Raw genomic sequence first — 22,523 nt, forward strand, 5'->3', positions numbered from 1 at the left:
TCGGTTCGTACGGGTCGTCAAGCAACGCGACGATCCCTCCAACTCTATTGTTGGTCCTTCTGCTTATCCATTGCTCTGCCAGAGCATAGCGTATTTCGCCAGTGCCAATCACGGTTTTGCAACAGTCCTTGCTTGCGGAGGTCCTCGATGCCTCACATCTCGGTAGTACAAACATAAAGGCGATGTCAGGCGACTAAGGTGGTGCATGCATGTGGTCGGACTTTTGCAGGGCGACGCACTTCTTGACGGGTCGTGCAGTACATCGCTCGATCTTCTCAAGCCCGTCTTTACTTGGTTGATGTCCGCCGACAAATTCGGATAGCTGGATATGATCTCTGTGACTGGCACGGCGTCTACAGTGACAGCTCCGCCACGACCCGTATAGTGATTGAGCAAGACGAATGAGACTGGGCTCACCGATGTGGATATTCGATACTCTACGACGGGCTCAAGGAGCTTCTTGTCCGAGGACGTACTTTCGCACCGCCTGCCGAAGCACTTCCAGTCTCTGCTGTGTCCGCATGTAGACCGCTCGGTATTGCTCGACCGTCTCTTGGACAACTTCGTTACGAGTCTTACGGCCTTCAGAGATGGCTTTCATCTTCAGTTCCATCTCCTTGCGAAGGAATGGCTTTGCAAGACTGACATCGAAACCCATGTTTTCAAAGCCTTCGATCAGGGCGATGCCGAGAGTCGTGGGAATGAACTCTTGTACTCCGTTCGTGCCCCCATTTCCACGATTATTGGCTCCGCCACGACCACCTCGACCTCTGCCCCGAGCCCTTCCGCGCCCACGACCACGACCACGCGCAGCTGGCTGATCATCATCGTCAGGCTCAACATCAGACGGCGCGTCGTTATTGTTGCCGGGCTGTCTTGTCCGAGCCCTTGTGCCGACATACTCTCGCTCCTTGATCTTGGCAATGTGCTCTGCCATTGTTGCGTCTGTACCAATGCCATTGGTGTCCATGAGTGCAATGAGTTCCGGCTCGGTGAGGTAGCCAGGCGGACTGGTCTGACCTTCGTGAATCTGGGCTTCCGTCGGTACAAACGTTTCACCTTCCTCAAAGTTCGGCAACTCCTGGGTGCTGGTCCACTTATCGTAAGGATAGACATCGAGATAGTTCCGTTGGAGCACCGTCAGGCCAGAGGCGTTGAACGTCTCCGAGCCGTACGATATGCTAACTTCCGTCTTAGAGCCACGAGCATCTGCGCTGCAGCAGGCAAGGAAACGTCGGACCACGAACTCATATACTCGCTGTTCTTGCTGATTAAGCGCCGTAGGAGCCACAAAATTGACTGGGTGGATTGGAGGATGAGCTTTGTCGTTGTTGCGGCCCATTCGAGGCCACGAGAAGCCGCCACTTACCAAGCCTTGTGCGAAAGGGCCCCAAGCTTGGCTCTGGGTCTGCTTTTGAACCAGAGCTTGCAGGTCCATGCCACGGTCGTATTGATCCGTCTCGGTCCTAGGATAGCTGATCCAACCACTCTGATACAGCTTCTCGGCGACGTTCATGATCGTTTGACTGTCCATCCGCAAGAACCTACTGCCACACTTCTGCAGCTCGACCGTCGTCAAAGGCAGTGGCTTCCACTTGCTGGTTGGCTTCGTTTGCACCTTTGTGACTCTAGCCGTGCGTACTGCCAAGCACCTTTCGAAGAGAATGACCACAACCATGCGATCGAAGAGGTGGTTGCGCGACCACTTGAAGTTGACCTTGATACCCTCCTTCTCGTGCATCACCTTGATACCCCAGAACGTCTCTGGCACGAAGTTGCGAACCCGCAGGTACCTTTCCACCACGAAGCCGAGCGTCGGGAACTGGCAGCTGCCGTAGCTAATGGTCTCGCGCTTTTCAATGACAGGCTGTACTGTGAAGCTCAGGTTGCGAGTGAAGCAGGCTCCGATCCGAAGATCGATCTCCATTCTCGCGAAGACGGCATTGGCTTGTGCTTCATCTAAAGGCACAGGATTCCGAGCGGCATTGATCACATGTGCTCGCTCAATGTTGGAGAAGCGAGCACGCACTGTGCGACCTGGCTGCTTGAGATCAGGCTTGATCTTGGCTGCAGCTTCTCGGATCTCGACGCCGATGTTCTCGCCTTCTCTATCGCAGTCGGTCCAGATGTAGAGATAGTGAGCATATCGCGCTCGAGCCTCGATGTTCTTCGCGATGGCCTTACTTTGATCTTTGACCGAGGTCTCGATGCGCGCCTCGAACAGGGCAGAAGGATCGCAAGAGTACCATCCACGGTGTTGGCTGTCGAAGTCTTGCTCCATCATATGTCCAGTGACCGAGGTCATGGTGACATCGCAGAGACCCCATTGAGGGAAGTTGTACTGAAACTCGTAGTTCTTGATATAGACGTTGCCGTTGATGTTTCGAGGTTGTGCTCGCCCGCCGCCAGCCAGATGATTGGCGACTGCCTTTGCGATCGAGGGCTTCTCAGCCACGCATAGGACCTTCGTCGGCATCTTGCCACCTTGTACCGCCGAGGAGCCGTCGCTTCGTCATAGTAGGTTGTGTCAAGGAAGATGTACTTTGCCACACCCATGTGCTTCGGTCTAGGCAGGAACGAAAGAAGTTCGTGCTCGCCTGAACGCGACAGCACGTGTGACATCGACTTCTGCTCTCGAGCCTCGACTGTCCTCAAAATCGCATCCTGTCAGCACATTTGTTAGTGGATGGTCTGTGCCAGGCTGTATGGACGAATCATGGAGCTTGCCGTGCACCGAGAGACCCGAAGTATTCATTGCCAAAAGTGATGGGACTTTTGCTGCTGCGACCTGTGTCGGTGTCATTTCTGGACACCAGGCTGCTATGCACTGAGTGAGAGAATGCGCTGTATCCAGGGCGTTTGACGGTCGTGGAATTCATCCGCCGGGAAGTCCTGGCGGTCGAACTTCGAAGCTGTAGATACTTGACCGCGTCTCAAGCTGTCGACTCGAGGTTGGCGACGTTGTCTTTGGTGAGATGCATCGATCGCACTGATCATCATGGTTCCCATAGTTCTACCAGAGCCCAGAACGGGCGCGAAGCGCGGTGCAGGGAGCCGGCCGAAGAGTGCGACGCCGGCCGCGAAGAAGCAGCGACTGTCAAGCACGGCGACACCCTCCTCCACGACGCCACTCACCCGATCGCCCGCGGTGGACTCTCCCGCGCCAGAAAGGAGACAGCCTCGACTGCCAGCGAAAGTGCTCGACACCCGTCCCCTGCCGAGCTTGTCAGAAGCACAGCCCTTTGCCCTGCCCAACGAGGAATACCAGAGCATGGCCGCGAGCGCAGTCCTGTCCGCGTCACTCGACCGATCACGAGCAAAGTGGACAGGTGAGGGCATCTTCAAGAAGCATTGGGTGAAGCCCGAGAGTGGGAGGAACGCGAAGCCGCCTCCACCCGGCAACCCGGAGATGAAGTCAATGAAGCACAAGGGAGAGTGTAGAATACGCCTGGAGCCTCACATCTTCACTGCGGACGTCTATGTGGCAGATCAAGTGAGACAGCCCGCACCGCCGAAGCAACAACTACATCCTCAGACCCATCGGCCGGTCCAGCAACAGCCTCAGAACAGAGCTCTGCCCCCACTACAACCAGGAAGGCCGCAGCCCATGCAGAACGGGTCCGCGAGCCCGTTCAGCCAGGCAACTCCTGCTGCAGGGCCACGCGCACCTCAAGCCACATCTGGCCCTTCTCCCGCACCTCCGCAGCAGAGCAACAAGCAGCCGCAGGCAGATCCAGTCATTAGCATGCTTGCCAGCCGCGCCTCTTCTGACGCCGAACTGAAAGCACTGATGAAGCAGGTAGCTACCGGCAATGCCACTCCAGATCAATTGCGCATCTTCCAACGGCACATTGATGAGCTCACCGCCATCATTTCTCAGCAGAACGAGGAAGAGGAGCATCGCAAGGCGAAGGCAGCACAAAGCAGCGACAGCATCCAATATGACGGAGCAGCGGACTCGAGGCCGGCGGTGCCAGCACAGGGCCGACCGATACAACCACAACAGCCCATCCATCTGCAGCCAGTGGCCTCGCCGCCATATCCTCAGCCGCAGCCACCTCTCACCTTTCAGCAACAGCCACCCGCTTGGACTCCGCCTGCGCCAAACAGCAATGCCGTCCTCTTGAGCTTTGCTCCTTGCGGAGGCTCCGATGATCGCTTCCTCTTTCCGCAATACGGCATCCTGGAGTCTCTCTCGCCGCAACACTTGCTGATCAGTTTCATGGTCACAAAGAAGGGTAGAGAGGCAGCCGACACCACTGGGCTGGATCTGGACAAAGAATTCTGGCAGCCAGTCACCATGATGATAGAGGTCATGTACGGCAAAGAAGAGATCCTGAACTGCGTTAGGAGGTGGGTGAAGCCTGAAGATGAGGTTCGGAAGCACATGGAGGATGTCATGAAGAGATGCGAGAGAGCGCCCTTGAGCTATCTAGCCGTGAGACTGCCATTCAAAGGCGCTGTCAGCCTACCAGAGAGTGAAGAGGCGAGCAAGGAGACCACTCCGGCTGCCGAGGAGAAGATCAAGACAAAAATGGCTGGACCCGCCAAGAAGAGGGCTTCACTGTTGTCGAAATCTGTCTCGGAACCGACAAAGAGTGCTGGCGAAGCAGAGAGCCAGACAACAGTAGCAGGTGCTTCGCAGACACTAGATGGTGCCAGCGATCCGAAAGCCACGAGCGATACCGCTCAGGCAGAAACTCCTGAAGGCGGACGTCCTCGGAGAACTGTAAGAAAGAGCGTGCGGATCAGCGAAGGCTGAGAGCTTCCATAGGCGTCTTGTAACGACGTGACGATACAGTAGGTAATGACTTGAGATACCCAATATACTTACTTCTTCATCGAAGATTCAGACAGAGCGTGCCAACTCACATCGATCAAGCTTCATTGGCTCTCCTTCGAAACCGAAATCCTGCCGCTTACGAAATCATGGCGCTTTCCATCTCAGCTGCAATACACATCCACTACGTTTGTACACGTCCAACACTGGTCTCTTGACAGGCCAGACGTCGCCGTCATGGCATCTGTGGTCAAGAAGCGAACGATCACTCGAGCTCGCGAAACGCTAACGTGCAACCCTTGTAGAAGCAGGAAGCTCAAGTGTGACAAAGATATACCGTGTAGCTCGTGTACGAAGAGAGGCGAAGCGGAGGCGTGTTCATATGCCAAAAGGCCCGTGAGGAAGGAACACGCCGACCAGAGCAAAACAGCTAGAGCCGAGGAGAGGTTGCAACATCTCGGGGACCTTCTTGAAATATATGCTTCCAGCGGCGCAGTCAACAATGTCACGAGTCACACCGAGGAAGATGAGAGCAGCACCTGCACCAACGGCAGTGCTACCTACATTGGTGCAACACATTTTTCAGCAATGCTGGACGACATTGAATGGCTACGACAGGTCCTTGTCGAAGAAGAGCCGGGAGCAGCAGTATCTCCGCCACCGAGTGAGAGAATCGTCGATCAGACTGACATTTTTGTTCGGAGGGACGCCACGGCTACCATTACAAGTGGTCTTAGCCAACCACTTACCACCAAAGATCGAGGTCGACAGACGTCTTGCTGCGTATTTCCGAGCTGAAGCCATCGCCGCGCCTTGCATTCATACACCACATTTCAAGCGACAGTACGAGCATTTCTGGCAGGATCGAACTTAGGTATCGCCACTATGGATCTCCAGCCTCTTCTCAATTCTAGACTTATTCCGAGGCGTCGGAAGGGCAAGACTGTATGACGAGTCACCCGACGAAGGGCACAAGCACAACTTCTCATTGGCAGCCACACACTGTCTTGCTATCGGGAGATACAGCCGACCACAGCCACTTGCTGTGGAGGCGTTGGCTGTCTACATCCAAGCAAAAGTCATCGTCACCCTGGATCCGTCTCTCGATCTTGGCATCTTGTTCGGGACGCTTGTGCAGCTTGCATATGCCATGGGCTATCACCGTGGGCTATTACCGCGAGCCTGACAACTTCAAACTTTTGACTGCTTTCGAAGGCGAGATGAGGCGGAAAACGTGGTCCTTTGCTATGCAACTTGATCTCTTGATATCCTTCCAGCTCGGCCTACCGAATAACGTCCAGTTCGGTAGCTGGGACACGCGACCGCCATCGAATTTAAAGGACGAAGACTTCGATGAAGACAGCGCTGTTCTACCACCGCCGCGCCCAGCACACGAGCCAACGAAGACGACTTTCTACACCGCAAAGCACATGCTTATGACAGTGTTCGACAAGATACTGAAATATGCTCTAGCTGCGGGTTCGATTCGATCAGAAGAAGAGTTGATCGCACTTGACGCTGAGGGGTTTCAAGCACGATATGAAACGTTACCTGCAGTCCTCCATTATCGTAGCATATCCACCTCGTTGACGGACCCAGCATACATCGTGATCACCAGGAAGTGCATTGAGCTTCTGTATCAGAAATGCCGCTGCGTCCTGCATCGGAAACATGTCACCACCGGCAGGCTGGAGAGTATACGGGTACGCTTCGAGGCAGCCTCGCAAATCGTTGGTGCATTTTTTTGGGAAATGTACCCAGAGCTCAAGCCTGGCGGTCAATTCTACGACGATCGCTGGTTATTGGGGAGCATCACAGGGAATGACTATCTGTTGGCGGTGATGGTGCTATGTCTCCTCATGTGTCAGAGCCGGAGAGCGGCGGTACCTGGGCTGACTCAAGAGGAGCTGCAGTCGGTATTACGCTTGCTAAAGCATTCGCTTGATATTTGTATTTAGAAGGCAGACGTGAGCATAGCTGCAAGGCGCACGAGGAGGATCTTTGAAGCGATGCTGTCCCCGTGCCAAGGAGCGACGGCGAACGGTACGGGGACGATGCAGTCAGATATGTCCGCGATCCCCACCAGTATACCGATGAATGCTTCTACCGACATGCTGCCAAATGGCATAGCTCCAATGCTTCCCGACCATGGACGGCAATATTAGTGACTTCACACAAAGCTGGAACGACCCCTGGTCCAACATGTTCGACACACACGAGTGGGCTTTCCTGGAAGAAAGCCTGAACAGTAATTTCGAAACACAATAGATGCAACCCCCCCCCCCACCTACCATTACCCTGTGATGCCGTCAAAGATCATACTCACCATCACGACACCGTCCCTCCATCTCCCTAGGACTCCACCACTGGAAGATGATCCTCGCCGCCTCAGCTGGCGCGAGATTGGTAACATCAAGCACCAACTCATCCTCATCACCAAACTTCCAAATGCCACCGTGGTACTTCCTTCTGTACTCCAACAACACTTCCGCATCCCTTAGCTTGCCACCTTTCCTGCCTTCACTCTCCAGCCTTCTGACGTTTTCCCCCTCGTCGCACTCCAGTACAACACTGTAGAACCTACAAACAGAGGAGTTTTAGCCATAGTCGAGAACCACGTGGTAGTGTCTAAGACGACGGTATTCGTGGAGTGCCTCGTGAAGCGCATAATTCGTGCAATTCCACCATAGTCTAAGCCACTGCTCGATGTCTGGACACCCCTTAGAACGTACCTCCTGTTCGTAGGCCACAAGGCCAAATCCATATAGTCCCCCACACACTCATCGTATCCCGCTCGACTATCTGTGAAGATATAAACAGTCTCAGGATCCTCTTTGACCCTTGCAAGGAGCTTCTGACGAAGCTTGGCGCGCTCGTCCCAGTACTTTGGGTGGCCGCGAGGGCAGTAGGACTCAACGGGGTCAATGAGTTGGTGGTTGTCGAGAATCCTGGAGCTGACTATGAGAGGTGCGAGGTGCCTGGCGATTGTTAGCTTGCCGGAGCCGGGGAAGGCGTTGAGGTAGAGGACTGAGGCGGGCATGGTGGTTGGTGAGAGGTTGATACACTGTGAGCTTCGAGGATTTGGGAGCAGTCTGGAAGTGATGTTGGTAGGTTGGGCGACGCAAGTGTGAAGGAAGGGAAAGTGACTAGTAATGTGTTTGTCACACATGGTTCACGATTGCTCACGATGTGCTCAGAGTTGTGTTGCTGTGCGCAATTGGGCAAGGCTCACATGGAGAACGTGAATAGTGGCCGTCAGCATTGATTGGTAGTATCGGGGATGTGATAAGTCTATCTAGGTCTCGTAATATTTTGCGAACTGGTCGCTTTTCTCGTTCGTGCAATCGTGGTATCAATGGAGGGAGCATAATCATTCTGAATCGACTCATTCCCTTTATGTGCAGTGCACGTCTCCATTGGCGTGAGTATGGCAATTCTCTGGAACTGATCCACTGTCGCTGCCAGAGTCCTGAGCTGCTGCGCTGGCTGTCGCAGTGGCCATGGCGCTAGTAGCAGATACACCAGCAGCGGTAGCAGTAGCGGTCAAGGTAGCGCTGCTGGTCGATGCCGGTGCCGCGGCGGCGGAACTAGTCGATGGAAGCTCGCCTGTTGGACCTGGGCAACCTTGACCTGGGAGGATGACATCGTATGCATATGCCTCGAGAGCAAAGTACTGCAGACCATCGGAGTCGTGAGTTGCGTTGGGGCTGTTCATAGATGCACTCTCCACGATGGCCTCGTAGCCCTCAGAGTAGTGATCAATGTAGCCCTGGCCGAATGCCGGGATGTGGTAGAGTCGGTGCAGCAGGTCGGAGCCCCAGAATAGCGAGCGGGAATATTCGCGGACGTTGTAACCCCACGCACAGAGAGTTGCGAGTGGTCGACGCTCGAAGAATGATGTCGGACAGATGACGGTCTCGCCAGTCGCGTTGCTGCCTCGCCAGTGGCCACCCCATGCTACGACGAGGTTAGCAAGGCGAAGAATGGATGATGTAAGGCAGTCACTTACTCGGCATGTTCGCACAGTTCTGATCTGGGTCGTCGCATCTGAATAGAGCGCCAGCCCTGTCTCCATTGACAATGATGTCGAGAGCCCCAATAGCCTCAAAGGTTGGCCGGTTACCAAAGTACTTCTGATAAATTTCGCTGTTGTTGCCCCATCGATTGATGTGTTGTCTGCCGTGCTCAGCGAGCATGACAGCCTCGTTCAGGCCCTGCTCAAGCTGATAGCGCTGCGAAGCGTTACAGCTGGAGTGTATCCTCCACTCAGGAGTAGCCCCTGCGTTCCATGCTGCTTGCATGGTGACCTCGAACGGTGCTTGCCTCTCCTCGATGGGAGCGGCAGACACAGCCGTGAGGGCAGTAAGAAGAACGGCGGAGACTGAACGCATCTTGCTGGTATGGATGACTGAGTTGTCTGGATTGTAATGCACAAAGAGGCAGTGGAAGGCTGGTAGATACGATGACTTGGGCAGATTACATTCTTATACCAAACATGTTCGTACAGCATCAAATGCCATGCCCAGACACGTGGGATCCTGGGTGCCGCCAGTCGCCTCATCCAAGACATTCCGTTCCTGATCCAGCAAGTTGGTCGAACATGCGACTTGGCAAAACCATCACAGTCATGTTCAACGTAAAGATTTTTCCGCCTACACAGCCGCAGGATGTGGATGGGTGTATGCAGTGACGTGCCTGCGTTGCAGCGCCAATACTGACCCTGGGGCTCGGCAAGGGTGTTCTAGAGTCCGAGCGCACTACTCGATCAGGCAGGAACAGCATGTGCTGGAGTCCGGGGAGATCTGATCACGAGGATCTGACGATGATCTTGCTACCTTGTGATCTTTCTAGACCAAGCTCGATCCACGCTCCACGCCATCCAGGTTGTGCTTGGACCTTTTCACTCATACTGTGCCGCATGATTGACAAAACATAACCCACGCCGTGAGAAAGGTTTGTTCCTCCATGCTGGGCAGCGGTCAGTGGCTGGTCGTTCGGAAGTGCCGTGATGGTGGACCTCGTGGTGAACAAGCTTGCCAAGGGCCCGATCCTGCCAAGGGCCGTCTTACTTGTCTCTAGAAGCATTCACCAGCGTGATCATTGACCAGGGCCTGGTTCGATATGGACAGTAGTCCGGCGTAAGTGAGCGAGGACCGCTTCCACAGCCGCGAGCTGTATAGGCAGTGGCTACACGTTGATGGCCCATCGGCCAATACCGGACCTATCTACACCGAACGGTGTTCTTCATGAGCCATGCCTTCCGAAGCCGAATGTGGAGGAGGAGAAGCATGCGGTGCGGTGGGCGGAGCCAAGTGTATGCCAAGTCGAGATGCTTCGCCTAGGAGGACATTGATGGTCAACTAGCCCCGAAATCTGTCCAAACAGCGGGTATCCCACGCTACACGACCGAATGTCGCTTTGTCGACGGATGCTCTGCTCCAGTCGTTGCAGACAACCAACGCGAGCAGGCTTCGCTTCGCTATACCCGGAAAGTCGATATCGCCGTCTGCGCGCTTTGTTCATCGCTGCAGCCAAGGTATATCCCACAGAAGGTCATCAGAGTTCTGCTGGGCTCGTCTCGGCGTTCGTAGAGGCGATGCAACGTGAAGGTTCTGCACGGCGTGGCCCTGCATTTACCACATGGCACAGCCAGGCTGGAACTATTTGACCCGTTGAACATACACATCCAAACAGGTTGAAATCGCAGCAAGGAAGCAATGTTGTACAACGCCGTCCTTATCGCTGCACTGTCAGCAGGCAGAGCGCTTGCACAAACGACTTACACCGGTTGCCACAATGACACAACGAGTGGTGTTGCTGTGGAATACTGCTTCGGACCGGATGGCATTGAAAGCGCACGTGCCACTTACTCTCCAGAGCTGACCAGCGGCTCGACACCAGTGACAAACGAGGCCACAGCGACGGCAACGGCGACAGCTACCTACCAGACTGACTCCATCACTGGATGTCACAGCCATGAGACAGCATTGTTCTGTATCAATGGCGCAGGATCCGAGGTAGAAGTCGAAGCGACGCCAACAGGCGAGGCACCGGCTCAATACACCGGCTGCCATTCCCATGGCGCTGAGATGTAAGTGATAGCTCGACAAGTTGGCGCAGGAGATGTACTGACAGGTCGCAGGTTCTGCGTAGATCCAGATGGCAACGATGTTGCCGTTCTCGCGACTGCCGAGGACTCAGGACACACGGAAGCGACTGGTACGAGCGGAGAAGCTTCATCATCTTCTGCTGTAACGGATTGCCATTCGCACGACTCGGCGGTGTTCTGCATCAACAGCGAGGGTGCCGAAGTCGAGATCGTGGGCGCTTCTGCGACCGGCGAGATCCCAGCTCAATACACTGCCTGTCACTCACACGGCGATGAGACATACTGCCTGGATCCAGCTGGAGAAGAAGTTGCTGTGCTCGCCGAGGGTGCATCTGCCGAGGAGAACCAACACTGTCATTTCCACGCTGGAGTAGAGCACTGCGTCGGCGCTGGCGGAGAAGAGACTGAAGTCGACTGTGGCCTTCGCGAGCGAGATTACAACATCGGCCTTCGTGTCGGCACTCTTTTCGTCATCCTGGTCACTAGCGCGATTGGTGTCTTCCTTCCAATCTTGCTGCAAAAGCTTCCACTGGGCAAGTTTAGCGCCATCGGACTCATGGTCGTCAAACAGTTCGGTACTGGTGTCATCATATCGACAGCCTTCATCCATCTCTACACCCACGCCGGACTGATGTTCCAGAATCAGTGTCTTGGTGAGCTGGGTTATGAAGCTACCACATCAGCTGTCGTCATGGCTGGCCTCTTCCTCTCCTTCTTGGTAGAGTATATCGGAATGCGACTTGTGGCGTGGCATTCTGCCAAGAAGCCAGCAGAAGCTCCAGCGTATTCTGAGCAGGCAGCAAGCGGCGACAAAGCTGCCAACCACGACGTCTTCTCTCAAGAGTCGCGCAGCAATGCATTCATGGCGGTCGATCATCATCACGGTGGCGGGAACAACAAGTTGTCGGTCCTAGTCATGGAAGCTGGCATCCTCTTCCACTCCATCCTCATTGGCTTGACGCTGGTCGTAGCGGGCGACTCTTTCTATCGAACTTTGCTGGTGGTCATCGTCTTCCACCAATTCTTCGAAGGCATGGCACTGGGAGCACGAATTGCACTACTACCAGGCAAGGTCTTTCCAGCAAAGTTCGCCATGGCCTTTGCGTTCACTCTCATCACGCCGATCGGTATGGCCATTGGTATTGGTGTTCTCAACTCCTTCAACGGCAACAACCCAAGCACTGTCCTCACTTTCGGTGTGCTCGATGCACTGTCGGCAGGCATTCTGGTTTGGGTCAGTGTTGTCGACATGTGGGCTCGAGACTGGGTGATTGAAGGTGGAGAGTTGATGACGAGCGGTCTGTTCAAGACGTTTGGTGCTGGCTTGTCGCTCATCTGTGGTATGATCTTGATGGGCGTATTAGGAAAATGGGCGTGATTGTCACCCTCCAAAGCTCATGACTTATGCGATAGAATGTCCGTTACGACCATCATAGATACCCCGTGAATAACATGGGCCGAGCATGCCACGGTCTCCACCAGTCTATGCCATCGACTAAAACTTTGCATTGTACTACCACACCGCAGTATGATGCGCAGTGAGTGTCGGAATCGAAATTTTTGATGCGCGCGTGAGATTGGTGTTGCAAGTCGGTGGCACAATGCTTTCCATCTCCTGTTCAGTCGCGAGACTTCCTGCCGCTTTCTCGCTTGGCACGCATGCCGCCGAAGCAACGCAATGTGTCATGCTACCAGACCGCGTGCTTCCGGTAGACATAGCGTAGAATCGATATAAAAGGCCGGCCGTGGCAGTTCTAGTCAATGCATCTGCCAGCCATAACGGATAACACGAAACACGAAACACCGCTACACCATCGTCAACTACAAACAACCACCTGCACAGTCGTACACCAATGCCAATGTCGATATGCCAGATCTGCGGAGAACGCCTATGTGGCAGCGACTTGTTCAGCGACCCTGCGATGCATTTCTGCGTTGGGCTAGACGGCCCTGCAATCGTACAGACGACGAGCTTTGTGCCGAAATGCGTGAGTTGGTAATGCAGAGTATGTCTTTCATCTTGCTCACTATTCTGTAGTTGGACTCGGACTCTGAAGAAGAATTCCGTGCCACCAAGAAGAAGAACGACCCAGCTTCAGCACAGCCCAAAGCTGCCTTGTCGATACACAATCCAGAAGACCTAGAAGAGATTGGTCGGCTGCAAGAGGAAATCGAGCAGCTGAGGCAGATGCTGCCAAATATCGAGTCGCCAGTTCCTGCGAAGACTGCAGTCGTCGAGACTTAGTCGGTAGTCTGATGAGCGGGGCTTCCTGGAGTCAAGGTGTTTGGCGGTGAAGCAAAAGGCAGCGCCGGTTGACAGCGCGGTGAATAGGACGCAATAATTCTGCTTGGTGATGGACCTGGAGGCGGCCGCGTGCGATGTATAATGCCAAACACGGCTCAAGTCTTCCTTCACGCTTCGTTGTGACGTCTCTTCTCAATCCAATCGATGACCAGACCCACGTCTTTGACAACAGCGCCTGGCACACCGAGTTTCTGCATGAACATAGGCAGGTTTCCGCCAGCGTCACTCGCAGTCGCCATATGCCACACTGTATGGTCTCCCTTGTCAACCAGCACACACCGCTCGATCGAGCAGTACATGCCCGGTGTAACCTTCGAATCCTTGTTGTACTTGTTGCCCGGGACATTGGAGAGATCAACTGGTATCTGAACCACGTAGAACTCGCTATCTTTCTTCGCGGTGATCACCATGACTCTGAAGACTCTGTTGTTCAATGGAAAGGGAATCTTGCGCACCATCTCCATCAAGTTGACGTTGATCTTAGTCCAGCCTGCCCACGTCCTCTGTATGCTTTCCAACTCGTCGTCCCAGTCGAGAACCTCATGTGCATCCACGACGTCTGGTGTGTAGTCCTTCTCATGCTGGCTGTGATTCTCCCTCAATGCGTCATCGAACTCCTGCCAGCTTGCGGTGCCAGCCTCTGCTGCATCTCTGTGGCAGCTTCTTCGAGCAAACCAGGTCTCTGACTGTCCCATCGTTCGGCCTTCCTCGGGAAGATCGTGCGCACTGATTTCATGAGTGTATAGCGTGACTTGGGCCTCAGACGGCGGTGAAGGTTTCTTTTCTGCCTTCTCCTTGAACATGCTTCGAAGATACACATTCAGAAAGAGCTCTGCTTCTTCCAGAACAGTCTCGGCGAAGTCTGCAACTCGCGGTGGTGTATTTGCTGTCTGAAGGGATACTAGAGATCGGTGCCGTGGCAGCTCAGATGGCTTGAGAGCCTTCATGCGGATGTGCGATCCCAATGCCGCAGTCGCTTCGGCAGGTGACACAATGGACATGGTTGATGGGCTTCTGTGCTGATGTCGAAGATGCTGAGTATGTCGTCGCAGATGATGCCAAGCGTACGCTATTCGATAAACGCTTCGAGGAGGGGGGTGTTGGGCTGGAATCGAGTCGAAAATGTTCAGGTCGTGTTTGTGGCGGTCATGACAACGACGGTGCTCCGCGACTTCCTCGAAGTCAAAAGCGCGTCATGCGGCTGCCAAGATTGAACCTTGAATGGCCTGCATGAGGCTGCATCGTTCCTTCGAGCTTCGTGCGAGCTGGACCAGCGGAAGTAGCACTGCTCGAGGCGCAGGCCCATGTTGAGCAATGCTGTCCACAGAGTCAGATAGATTTGTGTTCGCACATGAGCACATGATCCTCTGATATTGAAGTATGAGGATCTTGCCCAGCGGTGGCATGAGACTGGCATCAAGTTTGCACAGCTGGAGGTCAGCTCTGAAACAAGGTATCTCAAGAGCACTCCATGATCAAGTGCTTCAACTCACCAGTCGACAGCATGATGTTCAAGTTCTCTCCGAACCAGCTTCCCGTAACAGTTTTCATGGTGAGAGACGCTTGGGCAAAGACGCTGATGGAGCCAGATTTGATTGGAGTCGAGGCAGCGTGAGGCGAACTGCTGAAGGCAGCGAAGCCGCTGAATGACTCTCCATGTGAGGATGGTGGCTATCTGGCATGCTTTCGACAGTCTTGAGTTATATATCTTTCCGAAGGAGTCCAAGGAGAGGCATGCTTCTTTGCTGCGAGGCTTGGTGGAGACAGTTGCATGATTAGCCAAGCCGGACTTGCCTCCGCGCTCCGGCAACAATGTTTGTAAACAGCGACCCCGAACTCAGCTGCAACATGTACATCTCTTGGGCGCAACCTTTCTACCTGCACTAGCCGGCACCTTTGGACATCCGCCGAGCATGTCTTACACACAGTATCTTAGCCAACATGGCCATCTCGATAGCCAGGCCGGGACGAAAAGGAAAAGGGCAAACCAGGATGCCTCGATCGAGGAAGAAATTGCTTGGACGGCAGCACGATGTAACAGATTGTTACGGAGCATCACTTCTCGATTGAATACTCTAAGAAGAATCCATAAACTTGGACCAAATCACCTCGAGTCGCAGGCGCCCAGGAGACCCGAGCAGCAAGCAGGCAAATCGGGCAAGGCGAGTTCGGACCACTGGTCAACGAAGGATCCTGTCTGGCTACCTGGGGGTCAGAAGAGCCACGGCCAGACTTATGCCGCAAAGTCAAGACGAGTGAAGCCAAAGCCACAGGCGCGATCTACTAGCCATGACTCGGCGTCCTCCGCATTTCCTACCCCGTTCGTGAAGCGGATGGGAGCATTACGATGCGACAAGGAGAACGCAAACCCAGATGTTGCCACGTCTCCCACGAAGGTCCAAGCTCGAATGCGCAAGTCGATGAAGTTACCAGTGAAGCCCGCCTCGTCTGCACAAGAAGCTGAGCAAGGACTGGAAAGTGCACTCGACAATCTGCTTCGTCAGACCCAGCAGGAGCACAGACCGGCAGCATCCGGAACACGGTCTCTGTTTGCTTCCTGCTTGCGACGAGTCCCTGCGTATATCAACCTGGACTCTGGACGGTCAGATGACGAAGGGAGTGATGAAGACGACGAGTCTGACATCTATCAGTACCTCGAGAGCTTAGGTACGAAAGTAGGTGCGGGTTGGTCTGGTCTTCGGGAAGTCGTCTGGAGCCATGGTGTGCAACTCATATCAGATGCCATTCGCCAAGGTCTTTTGTCTGAAGACGTCGTACAGCGGCTATCAAAGACATGCAGTCCTTACGGTGCGGCGTCGGCAGGCCAGGACTTCTCTGCATCATTAGTCTGGCATCAGAAATCGATCAAGAGCTTACAACGACTTGGAAGCTTCTCAAGGCAGCATGGTCTTGGAAGTTCGAAATACAGAGCACTTCAAGCTTTCGTTCAATATGAACCAGTGAATCTCGGGAAATTGTGCGATCTACCTGGATTCTGGAACGACTTACTAGGCGCTCTCACAGGCCCTGCTGGATACGAGGCGTTAAGACTGCTGCATGCTTGCATGGAGGCAACGCAGCAATTGAGCGCTACTGGCCGTGTGAAGCCGAGAATCACATCGCAAATTCGAGGCGCGTTGATCAAGCTATCAGTGATGGCCACAGCAGGTGCCCTTCTACCGCAGCCTGTTCATGACCGCCTGGCACTCAGCGAGATCATGCTTCAACTCGCTGTTGAACAAGTAATCAGTCCACCGCAAGGCTCTCGTCAGCGATCCCCAGGATACTTTATGGGATCTCCGGTCTTCTGCGGTCAAGTTCTGTTAGCGCTTGATCCCGGGGCCAGTGCGGACATCGGCACTGCTTTGGAAGGATATCTCGAGGTTACTTCTCGCGGCATCTGCCACTCGAGATTCCAAGATGAGCTTGTTGACTTCGCCTCGGAATTTGCTGAGGACCTTGTTGCACTAGGAGCTTTCATCGACAATGATATTGCCGACATGTTCTTAAGGCGTGCTTCGGACGTTGTCGAGAGAGGATGCCCGGCAACATCTTTGCTTAGACGGGTGTCCACCCAGGTGATCACAGTGCTCAAACAGTCCAAGGAAGACGTAGATGAGGTCCTGCTACAACAGTACCTCGGGACGCTGTACCATCAGCCCGAACATCGTGCTATACTCAAAACACCACTGCGCGGAAGCAGACCTAGCCGATTCCGTTGGGAAGCTGGACTTTGCGAGTGGGTTGCTGCTACACCATATCGTTTTGCTAGAGGACGACCACTTGCAGACGAAGCTCTAGATGCGGCAGAAGGGCCGAGCAGTCGGTATGCCGAAGATTCCTATCCTAGTCCGGATACTATGGCAGACTTCTCACCTGATGTTTTGGCTATGTCACAACCAGCGAAGAAGCGTGCACGATGGAAGTCGGTGAGTCCCATGGAGCTAAGTCCAGTAGCAGAGAAGCCTTTGAAGACTGCGTGGATTGTCATTCCAAGGTTGAAGCCAGCGAAGCGACGCACGTCGGGTCGTTTGCTGGCCAGAGAGGAAGCAGATACTCTTGACGAGCTTTGTATGTAGCAAGTTATGTGAGTTCCCTCGTTAGGGACCAATGTTCTGCTGCAATATGCTTGGCCATCGTTGTGTCGATCATATGATCGGACTGCAGTCCGGCTTCGATCACCATCCGTGGCCGGCTGCTCGATCGCGAAGCTGCAGAAACATCGCCAAGTAGATATCTCCGCTCCAAAGCCGGCAGGCAGGTGTGGTCCGGTGACAGTACTCCCGGCTCAAAGTAGCGCAGACCAGGATCTGCCAATCGATGCAATCATACAACTGAGCTTGCAGATGGCTGGGTGCGACATTGGCAGCACTGGAAGCTGTCATGCGCCGCGAGGTCTGGTGATGTCTGGGGATGATGATTGATAGCCACGACAGAAGGAACGAGCTTGGCAAAGTATGATAGTTGTAACTTGCGCATTGGTTGCCGTACCAGCCGCTGCGAGTGTGGTGGCTAGCCGCTGATGTTGCTGAGAGAGCACGGCTCCGCTGGGGGAGGAGGCTTGCAGAAACCTGCTCGAGGAAGCTTTTCCCAGCTTTTCCCAGCGCGTCATACGCTGGTCACGGAGATGGTGGAAACAACATTGAATTGTCTGCAGACCGTGAAATGGTCAATCACTTTGGGCGAGGACAGCGTAAGATTGCAGCTGGACGGCCGCGGAACAAGCAGGCTGTGTGTAGCACTGCAGCGTCGAGATCTTGATAGAGGTCGTTGTACCTTTGTATCACCCGCAAATGTGAATGTTTCGAGGCTGCAATCTGCATGGATGGGTGCGGGGAGAGCTGAGCTCGGGACAGCTCCCAGCTGTTTGTGTTTGAGACCAAGACAGACGATCGCTGGCCGCGAGATGAGGAACAGCCGTCGAAGAGGCAGACTGCGGTGATGGCTGTGCTGCGCGCAACATCGCACGAGCGTGAGAGCGAGACTTGGTCGACGACCATGGTCGCCGCATGTAGAGCACAGAGGACGACGCAGAGGCAGAGCGCGGTGCCTGCGCATGTCCATTGAAGTGGTTCCAGGAATATCCAATGACGTCCGCGCCTTCCTGCATGGCCGTGCATCAGCCAGTAGACTCTATTGGTGTGGCAGGTGTGCTCATGTGGTACGAGCTCTCTTCCCCACCCGTCCTTGCGACTCTTCTACCACGCACACTCTTTCTCTCTCCTTCACAACCACATCAACTGCTTGACGAAAGCACATTACCACACTGAGGAATCCATCAAGAACACCTCGCAAACATGATCGTCGACCCAGTTCAGGCGTTTAAGACGCACCCAACTGTGCCGCTGTCGTCGCCAACGAGCATCGCTCCAGGTACGTCGTCATCGAGAGCTTCACCGAGCTGCCGCTTCAAACCAAACAACATCACATCTAACGCCATCGCAGTACCAACCGTCGTCCCAAGCCTCCCAGAGTACCAGGATGCCACCGAGACTGGCGAGAGGACCCTTTGGTGAGTTTCGTCGAGCAAGAGCATCGTCATGTCGGCGGGCGAGACACCGCGACATCCAACGGCGGTGAGAGCAACAAGAGACAATGCGCAGCTTGCTGACATCTCCCCAGGGTCGTCTTCGTCGTTATGCTTGTTGCCACCATCGTCTTCACTGGCATGTCATGGAACATCCCAATGGTAAGCTGTTCCGGTGTTTCCCTCCATCTCAGGCATCGAGGCTGACATCTCGCCCAGGGCAAGCGTCTCTATCACGTTATCACCGGCCTGATCACCACCACTGCTGCTCTCTCTTACTTCGCCATGGCCACCGGCCACGGTGTCAGCTACCACCACGTCACCGTCCGCGAGTCGCACAAGCACGTTCCAGACACCGAGCACGACATCTACCGCCAGGTCTACTGGGCTCGATACGTCGACTGGTCGCTCACCACTCCACTTCTGCTCCTCGACCTTGCACTCCTCGCTGGCATGAACGGTGGCAGCATCGTGCTCGCCATCGTCGCCGACATCATCATGATCTTGACCGGTCTCTTCGCTGCTTTCGGCACTGAGGGCACTCCACAGAAGTGGGGCTGGTACGCCATTGCTTGCATCGCCTACCTCGTTGTCATCTGGATGCTCGTCATCCACGGTCGCTCTGCTGCTACTTCCAAGGGTGGCAAGGTCGGCAACTTCTTCGCTGCCATCGGTGGCTTCACTCTCATCATCTGGACCGTCTACCCAATGTAAGCCTCGCCACACGTCCCCATGCGTCCTACAATTGCTAACCATTCTAAAGTATCTGGGGCATTGCTGACGGCAGCCGCAACATGAACGTTGACGAAGAGATCATCGCCTACGCCGTTCTCGACATCCTCGCCAAGCCAATCTTCGGTGCATGGCTCCTGTTCACCCACGCCAGCATGCCAGAGACCAACGTTGACCTTGGTGGCTTCTGGTCCCACGGTCTCGGCTCTGAGGGTCAGATCCGTGTTGGTGACGATGACGAGGGTGCTTAAATGGACTCCGGAAACCCACCAAGAGGCAAGTCATCGCTCGACAATCCAAATGACTGGCTTGACTCATCACCTGCGATGAGATTGTAGATGGACCAGACTACAAGAAACGAAAAGATTGTGTGCAAAACGATCACGAGGGTCATATTCCACCGGCACGAACATGGTTAAATGACAGGAATTCACGGACCGCGGGCTCTACTTCTGGCGTAAGCCAGCCATTGGCTCGACAGCATTCAATGGCATTGTGTGCAATAGCGTAGCTAATGCATAATCGGAGTTGTGGTTGCGATGAAAGATGTCCACGTCCATGAACTTGATGCTGTGCAACCCCGTCTGTGTGTGGCTGTGCGGTGTCGTGCGCGGTCTCACCTCAGCTCGTGCCTCCGCTCTTTGTGCAGCGATCGAAACCTGAATGCGGGGAGATCTCTTGTCGAGCTCCAGGAATGCAGGTCGTGATGCTACGGTGCGACCAGGACCTCGAGCTGAGCTTTGTTGCTACGCGATTGGTTGCGATGCTGTCGTAGAAACAAGACTGTGTACAGCTTGAAACGATCGTCATTGTTTTGGCCTCGCGCTGCGCCTGCCGACCGCTTCGTGACTCGCGGGAGGAAGTACCTTCCACGTTCTTTCGAGGCACGAAGAAGTGACACCGCTACATCAGAGATAGAACACAAACACAAGCCCCCACTCACAGCAACAATGGCCTCTGCACCGGTTCCCAACCTTGAGAACGAGTCTCCGAGCACGCTCGAGCGTCGCAACAGTCTTGAGAAGCACTTGCAAGCGAGACCGACGGAGCAGGATTTGAAGGATCGTACGTTCACCGCAAGCTGCTGCGGCGACCACCTCTGCACGCGATATGCACTGACTGGATTCGGCAGGTCATATCCTCCTGGACACTACTGCGGCTCCAGCGCTCCAGGCCAAAGCAGCTGAGCTGGAGAGACAGAGGATTACGGATAACCTGAAGAAGGTATGAAGACTGCCCCTGCCGGATGGTGTCGGAGATTGTTGTGCTGACAAGGTGCTCTGTCTGTAGGGACTCGAGAATAGACCTGAGAGGGAAGAGTTAGTGGAGAGAAACGTTCTGCCGGATTCAAATGCTGCTCCCGCCATTCAGGGACAGCAGAAGGAGTTGGAGAAGCATATGAAGGCGGATGCTCTGGATAAGAAGTTGCAGCACCGGCCGGAGAAGGAGGAGTTGATCAAGGAGGGAATATTGAAAGGTGTGTGAGATGAAGGCTTCCTGTGGGGGCACCGTCAACACTGTTTTGCTATCGGTGGTGTTGTGCTGGTGGAGATGTTCGACCTTGATCTTCGGTTGTCATCAGGCTTTATATTCGAAACCCAAACACCGGCACACTCGATGCGAAACCAAGCTGACAACGATGTTCAAACAGACCAAGATGCCGTGCCGGAGCAGTGATTGATGCTGTCCGACGAAGGTGGATGCCAGCGACGTTCAACGCTGGAGGCGAAACAATGAAGACGCGTGCGCGGCAAGCATGTTTGATTGATGCGGTGTGTCGCGTCACTTGATAGTCACCACGCGTGCAGTAGCAGCAGCATGGGTGGAGTATGTACGTTGCAGTGGAGGGGACATGCGGTTGTTGTTTGCGTAGGAGGTACGACCACCTGCGACCGACAACGGCCCACAGCAAAGTCTGCACAGCACAAGATTGGTGGCCACCGTTGTGAAAGGGATAGCTGGCTAAATACGTACCACGAAATGGCATGACTGCTTCTGAATGGCAAATCTGGTGCCGAAGATCGGCTTGTATGCATTCGAAGTTTGGTTCGACACACGGCGGTTTGATACACGTGACAGCTAAAGCCGATTTGTTCCTACAGCGGTTAGAGCTGTTGCAGAGCCATAGATAGTAACAAAGGCCAGCATGAGCTTACACGGCGTAGCAACGGGTGTTTGATCACTTTACCCATACTCAGGACGTTAATAGGACCATCAGACAGCCCAACAGACATGAGAGAAGGCCGCATTGCCATGCACCGTAGGTAGAATGATGATGGCGTTCACAGCGACAGTCAGAAGAAGACACTTTCTTCCACCGTTCGTTGCGTTGCTGCAGGGTCGTGGCGCCTCGGCGATCGAGAAGTGCGGGAGGCAACCCTGAAACGAAGGCTATTTTTGGGCGTGTGCTCAGTGCTGTGTGTGTGTGTGTGTGTGCGTGCGTGTGTGTGGTCACTGGTGGTCGAGTCGTGCGCTCCGCCGCTTGTGGGCTGCGCTGCGCTTCGACCGCGAACAGCGTTTCTTCCACCATTCCTCGCATACCCGCACTGCGCACTGCCTTCTGCTGCTCACGGCAGCTCCGTCGACGACGACGACGACGACGACGACACCCTTCTCCCGCCTTCCGAGCGACGACCTTTCTTGGACATTATTCTTGGACGAGCTTCTTCCTTCAACGCGGCCAGTCTGCACACAATCACGCGGCTCAGCACCTCGTGTGACGACCCGCGGCCTTCCTTTGTTCACATCCGGCACAATCAATAGAGGCGCATCTGGACGTCTGCAAGAGCCTGTATACGTCGAGGACCGCCGCAGCTCCACCACTTCCTCTGGCCGCACCGTCGAGACGTACGAGCGCATTCCACACGATCCACAGCGCTTGCACTCGAGCAGCCGGCAGCATCGGCAGCGTGCTGACCTGCGTTGCATCTGGACCGGTCTTCTGAGCCGAGCATATCCAACAAGGCACCTCCTCGCAAGGCTACGAGCAATACACACTGCTTCGCACGCTCGCGGACAAGGCTGGCTCAGCTGGATCGAGACGAGCTCGGCGAGGTTCCTCCTACGTCAG

The 22,523-nt window shown here is 54.6% G+C and overlaps 11 protein-coding genes across 11 annotated transcripts; 7 read left to right on the forward strand and 4 right to left on the reverse strand.

The window, feature by feature from the left end:
- Positions 1-448: 448 nt before the first annotated feature.
- CLAFUR5_01323 (DNA topoisomerase 3) lies at positions 449-2,476 on the reverse strand (the record flags this gene model as incomplete). The annotated part of the gene is made up of 1 exon (XM_047900471.1): positions 449-2,476. The coding sequence occupies one exon, from the start codon at positions 2,474-2,476 to the stop codon at positions 449-451; it is 2,028 nt and encodes a 675-aa protein (XP_047755133.1).
- A 522-nt stretch (positions 2,477-2,998) lies between these two features.
- Positions 2,999-4,762, forward strand: CLAFUR5_01324 (uncharacterized protein; the record flags this gene model as incomplete). Its single annotated transcript, XM_047900472.1, has 1 exon — positions 2,999-4,762. The coding sequence occupies one exon, from the start codon at positions 2,999-3,001 to the stop codon at positions 4,760-4,762; it is 1,764 nt and encodes a 587-aa protein (XP_047755134.1).
- Positions 4,763-5,017: 255 nt separating this feature from the next.
- CLAFUR5_01325 (Fusarisetin A cluster transcription factor fsa6) lies at positions 5,018-7,048 on the forward strand (the record flags this gene model as incomplete). Its single annotated transcript, XM_047900473.1, has 7 exons — positions 5,018-5,398; positions 5,430-5,623; positions 5,678-5,878; positions 5,919-6,387; positions 6,424-6,696; positions 6,739-6,848; positions 6,946-7,048. The coding sequence occupies 7 exons, from the start codon at positions 5,018-5,020 to the stop codon at positions 7,046-7,048; spliced, it is 1,731 nt and encodes a 576-aa protein (XP_047755135.1).
- Positions 7,049-7,089: 41 nt separating this feature from the next.
- CLAFUR5_01326 (uncharacterized protein) lies at positions 7,090-7,820 on the reverse strand (the record flags this gene model as incomplete). Its single annotated transcript, XM_047900474.1, has 2 exons — positions 7,090-7,360; positions 7,513-7,820. The coding sequence occupies 2 exons, from the start codon at positions 7,818-7,820 to the stop codon at positions 7,090-7,092; spliced, it is 579 nt and encodes a 192-aa protein (XP_047755136.1).
- Positions 7,821-8,174: 354 nt separating this feature from the next.
- Positions 8,175-9,171, reverse strand: CLAFUR5_01327 (Major allergen Asp f 2; the record flags this gene model as incomplete). Its single annotated transcript, XM_047900475.1, has 2 exons — positions 8,175-8,737; positions 8,790-9,171. 2 exons carry the CDS (start codon positions 9,169-9,171, stop codon positions 8,175-8,177), a joined length of 945 nt encoding a protein of 314 aa, XP_047755137.1.
- A 1,326-nt stretch (positions 9,172-10,497) lies between these two features.
- Positions 10,498-12,267, forward strand: CLAFUR5_01328 (Zinc-regulated transporter 1; the record flags this gene model as incomplete). The annotated part of the gene is made up of 2 exons (XM_047900476.1): positions 10,498-10,871; positions 10,923-12,267. The coding sequence occupies 2 exons, from the start codon at positions 10,498-10,500 to the stop codon at positions 12,265-12,267; spliced, it is 1,719 nt and encodes a 572-aa protein (XP_047755138.1).
- A 475-nt stretch (positions 12,268-12,742) lies between these two features.
- Positions 12,743-13,134, forward strand: CLAFUR5_01329 (uncharacterized protein; the record flags this gene model as incomplete). The annotated part of the gene is made up of 2 exons (XM_047900477.1): positions 12,743-12,877; positions 12,928-13,134. The coding sequence occupies 2 exons, from the start codon at positions 12,743-12,745 to the stop codon at positions 13,132-13,134; spliced, it is 342 nt and encodes a 113-aa protein (XP_047755139.1).
- A 167-nt stretch (positions 13,135-13,301) lies between these two features.
- CLAFUR5_01330 (uncharacterized protein) lies at positions 13,302-14,195 on the reverse strand (the record flags this gene model as incomplete). Its single annotated transcript, XM_047900478.1, has 1 exon — positions 13,302-14,195. The coding sequence occupies one exon, from the start codon at positions 14,193-14,195 to the stop codon at positions 13,302-13,304; it is 894 nt and encodes a 297-aa protein (XP_047756252.1).
- Positions 14,196-15,107: 912 nt separating this feature from the next.
- Positions 15,108-17,273, forward strand: CLAFUR5_01331 (uncharacterized protein; the record flags this gene model as incomplete). The annotated part of the gene is made up of 1 exon (XM_047900479.1): positions 15,108-17,273. One exon carries the CDS (start codon positions 15,108-15,110, stop codon positions 17,271-17,273), a length of 2,166 nt encoding a protein of 721 aa, XP_047756251.1.
- A 1,218-nt stretch (positions 17,274-18,491) lies between these two features.
- Positions 18,492-19,704, forward strand: CLAFUR5_01332 (Opsin-1; the record flags this gene model as incomplete). The annotated part of the gene is made up of 5 exons (XM_047900480.1): positions 18,492-18,567; positions 18,640-18,706; positions 18,817-18,883; positions 18,941-19,431; positions 19,485-19,704. 5 exons carry the CDS (start codon positions 18,492-18,494, stop codon positions 19,702-19,704), a joined length of 921 nt encoding a protein of 306 aa, XP_047756250.1.
- A 699-nt stretch (positions 19,705-20,403) lies between these two features.
- On the forward strand, positions 20,404-21,130 carry CLAFUR5_01333 (Myocardin-related transcription factor A; the record flags this gene model as incomplete). Its single annotated transcript, XM_047900481.1, has 4 exons — positions 20,404-20,518; positions 20,586-20,677; positions 20,744-20,930; positions 21,105-21,130. The coding sequence occupies 4 exons, from the start codon at positions 20,404-20,406 to the stop codon at positions 21,128-21,130; spliced, it is 420 nt and encodes a 139-aa protein (XP_047756249.1).
- Between the last annotated feature and the right edge of the window lie 1,393 nt (positions 21,131-22,523).

This window comes from Fulvia fulva, chromosome 1 (genome assembly GCF_020509005.1).
Source record: "Fulvia fulva chromosome 1, complete sequence".
NCBI lineage: Eukaryota > Fungi > Ascomycota > Dothideomycetes > Mycosphaerellales > Mycosphaerellaceae > Fulvia > Fulvia fulva.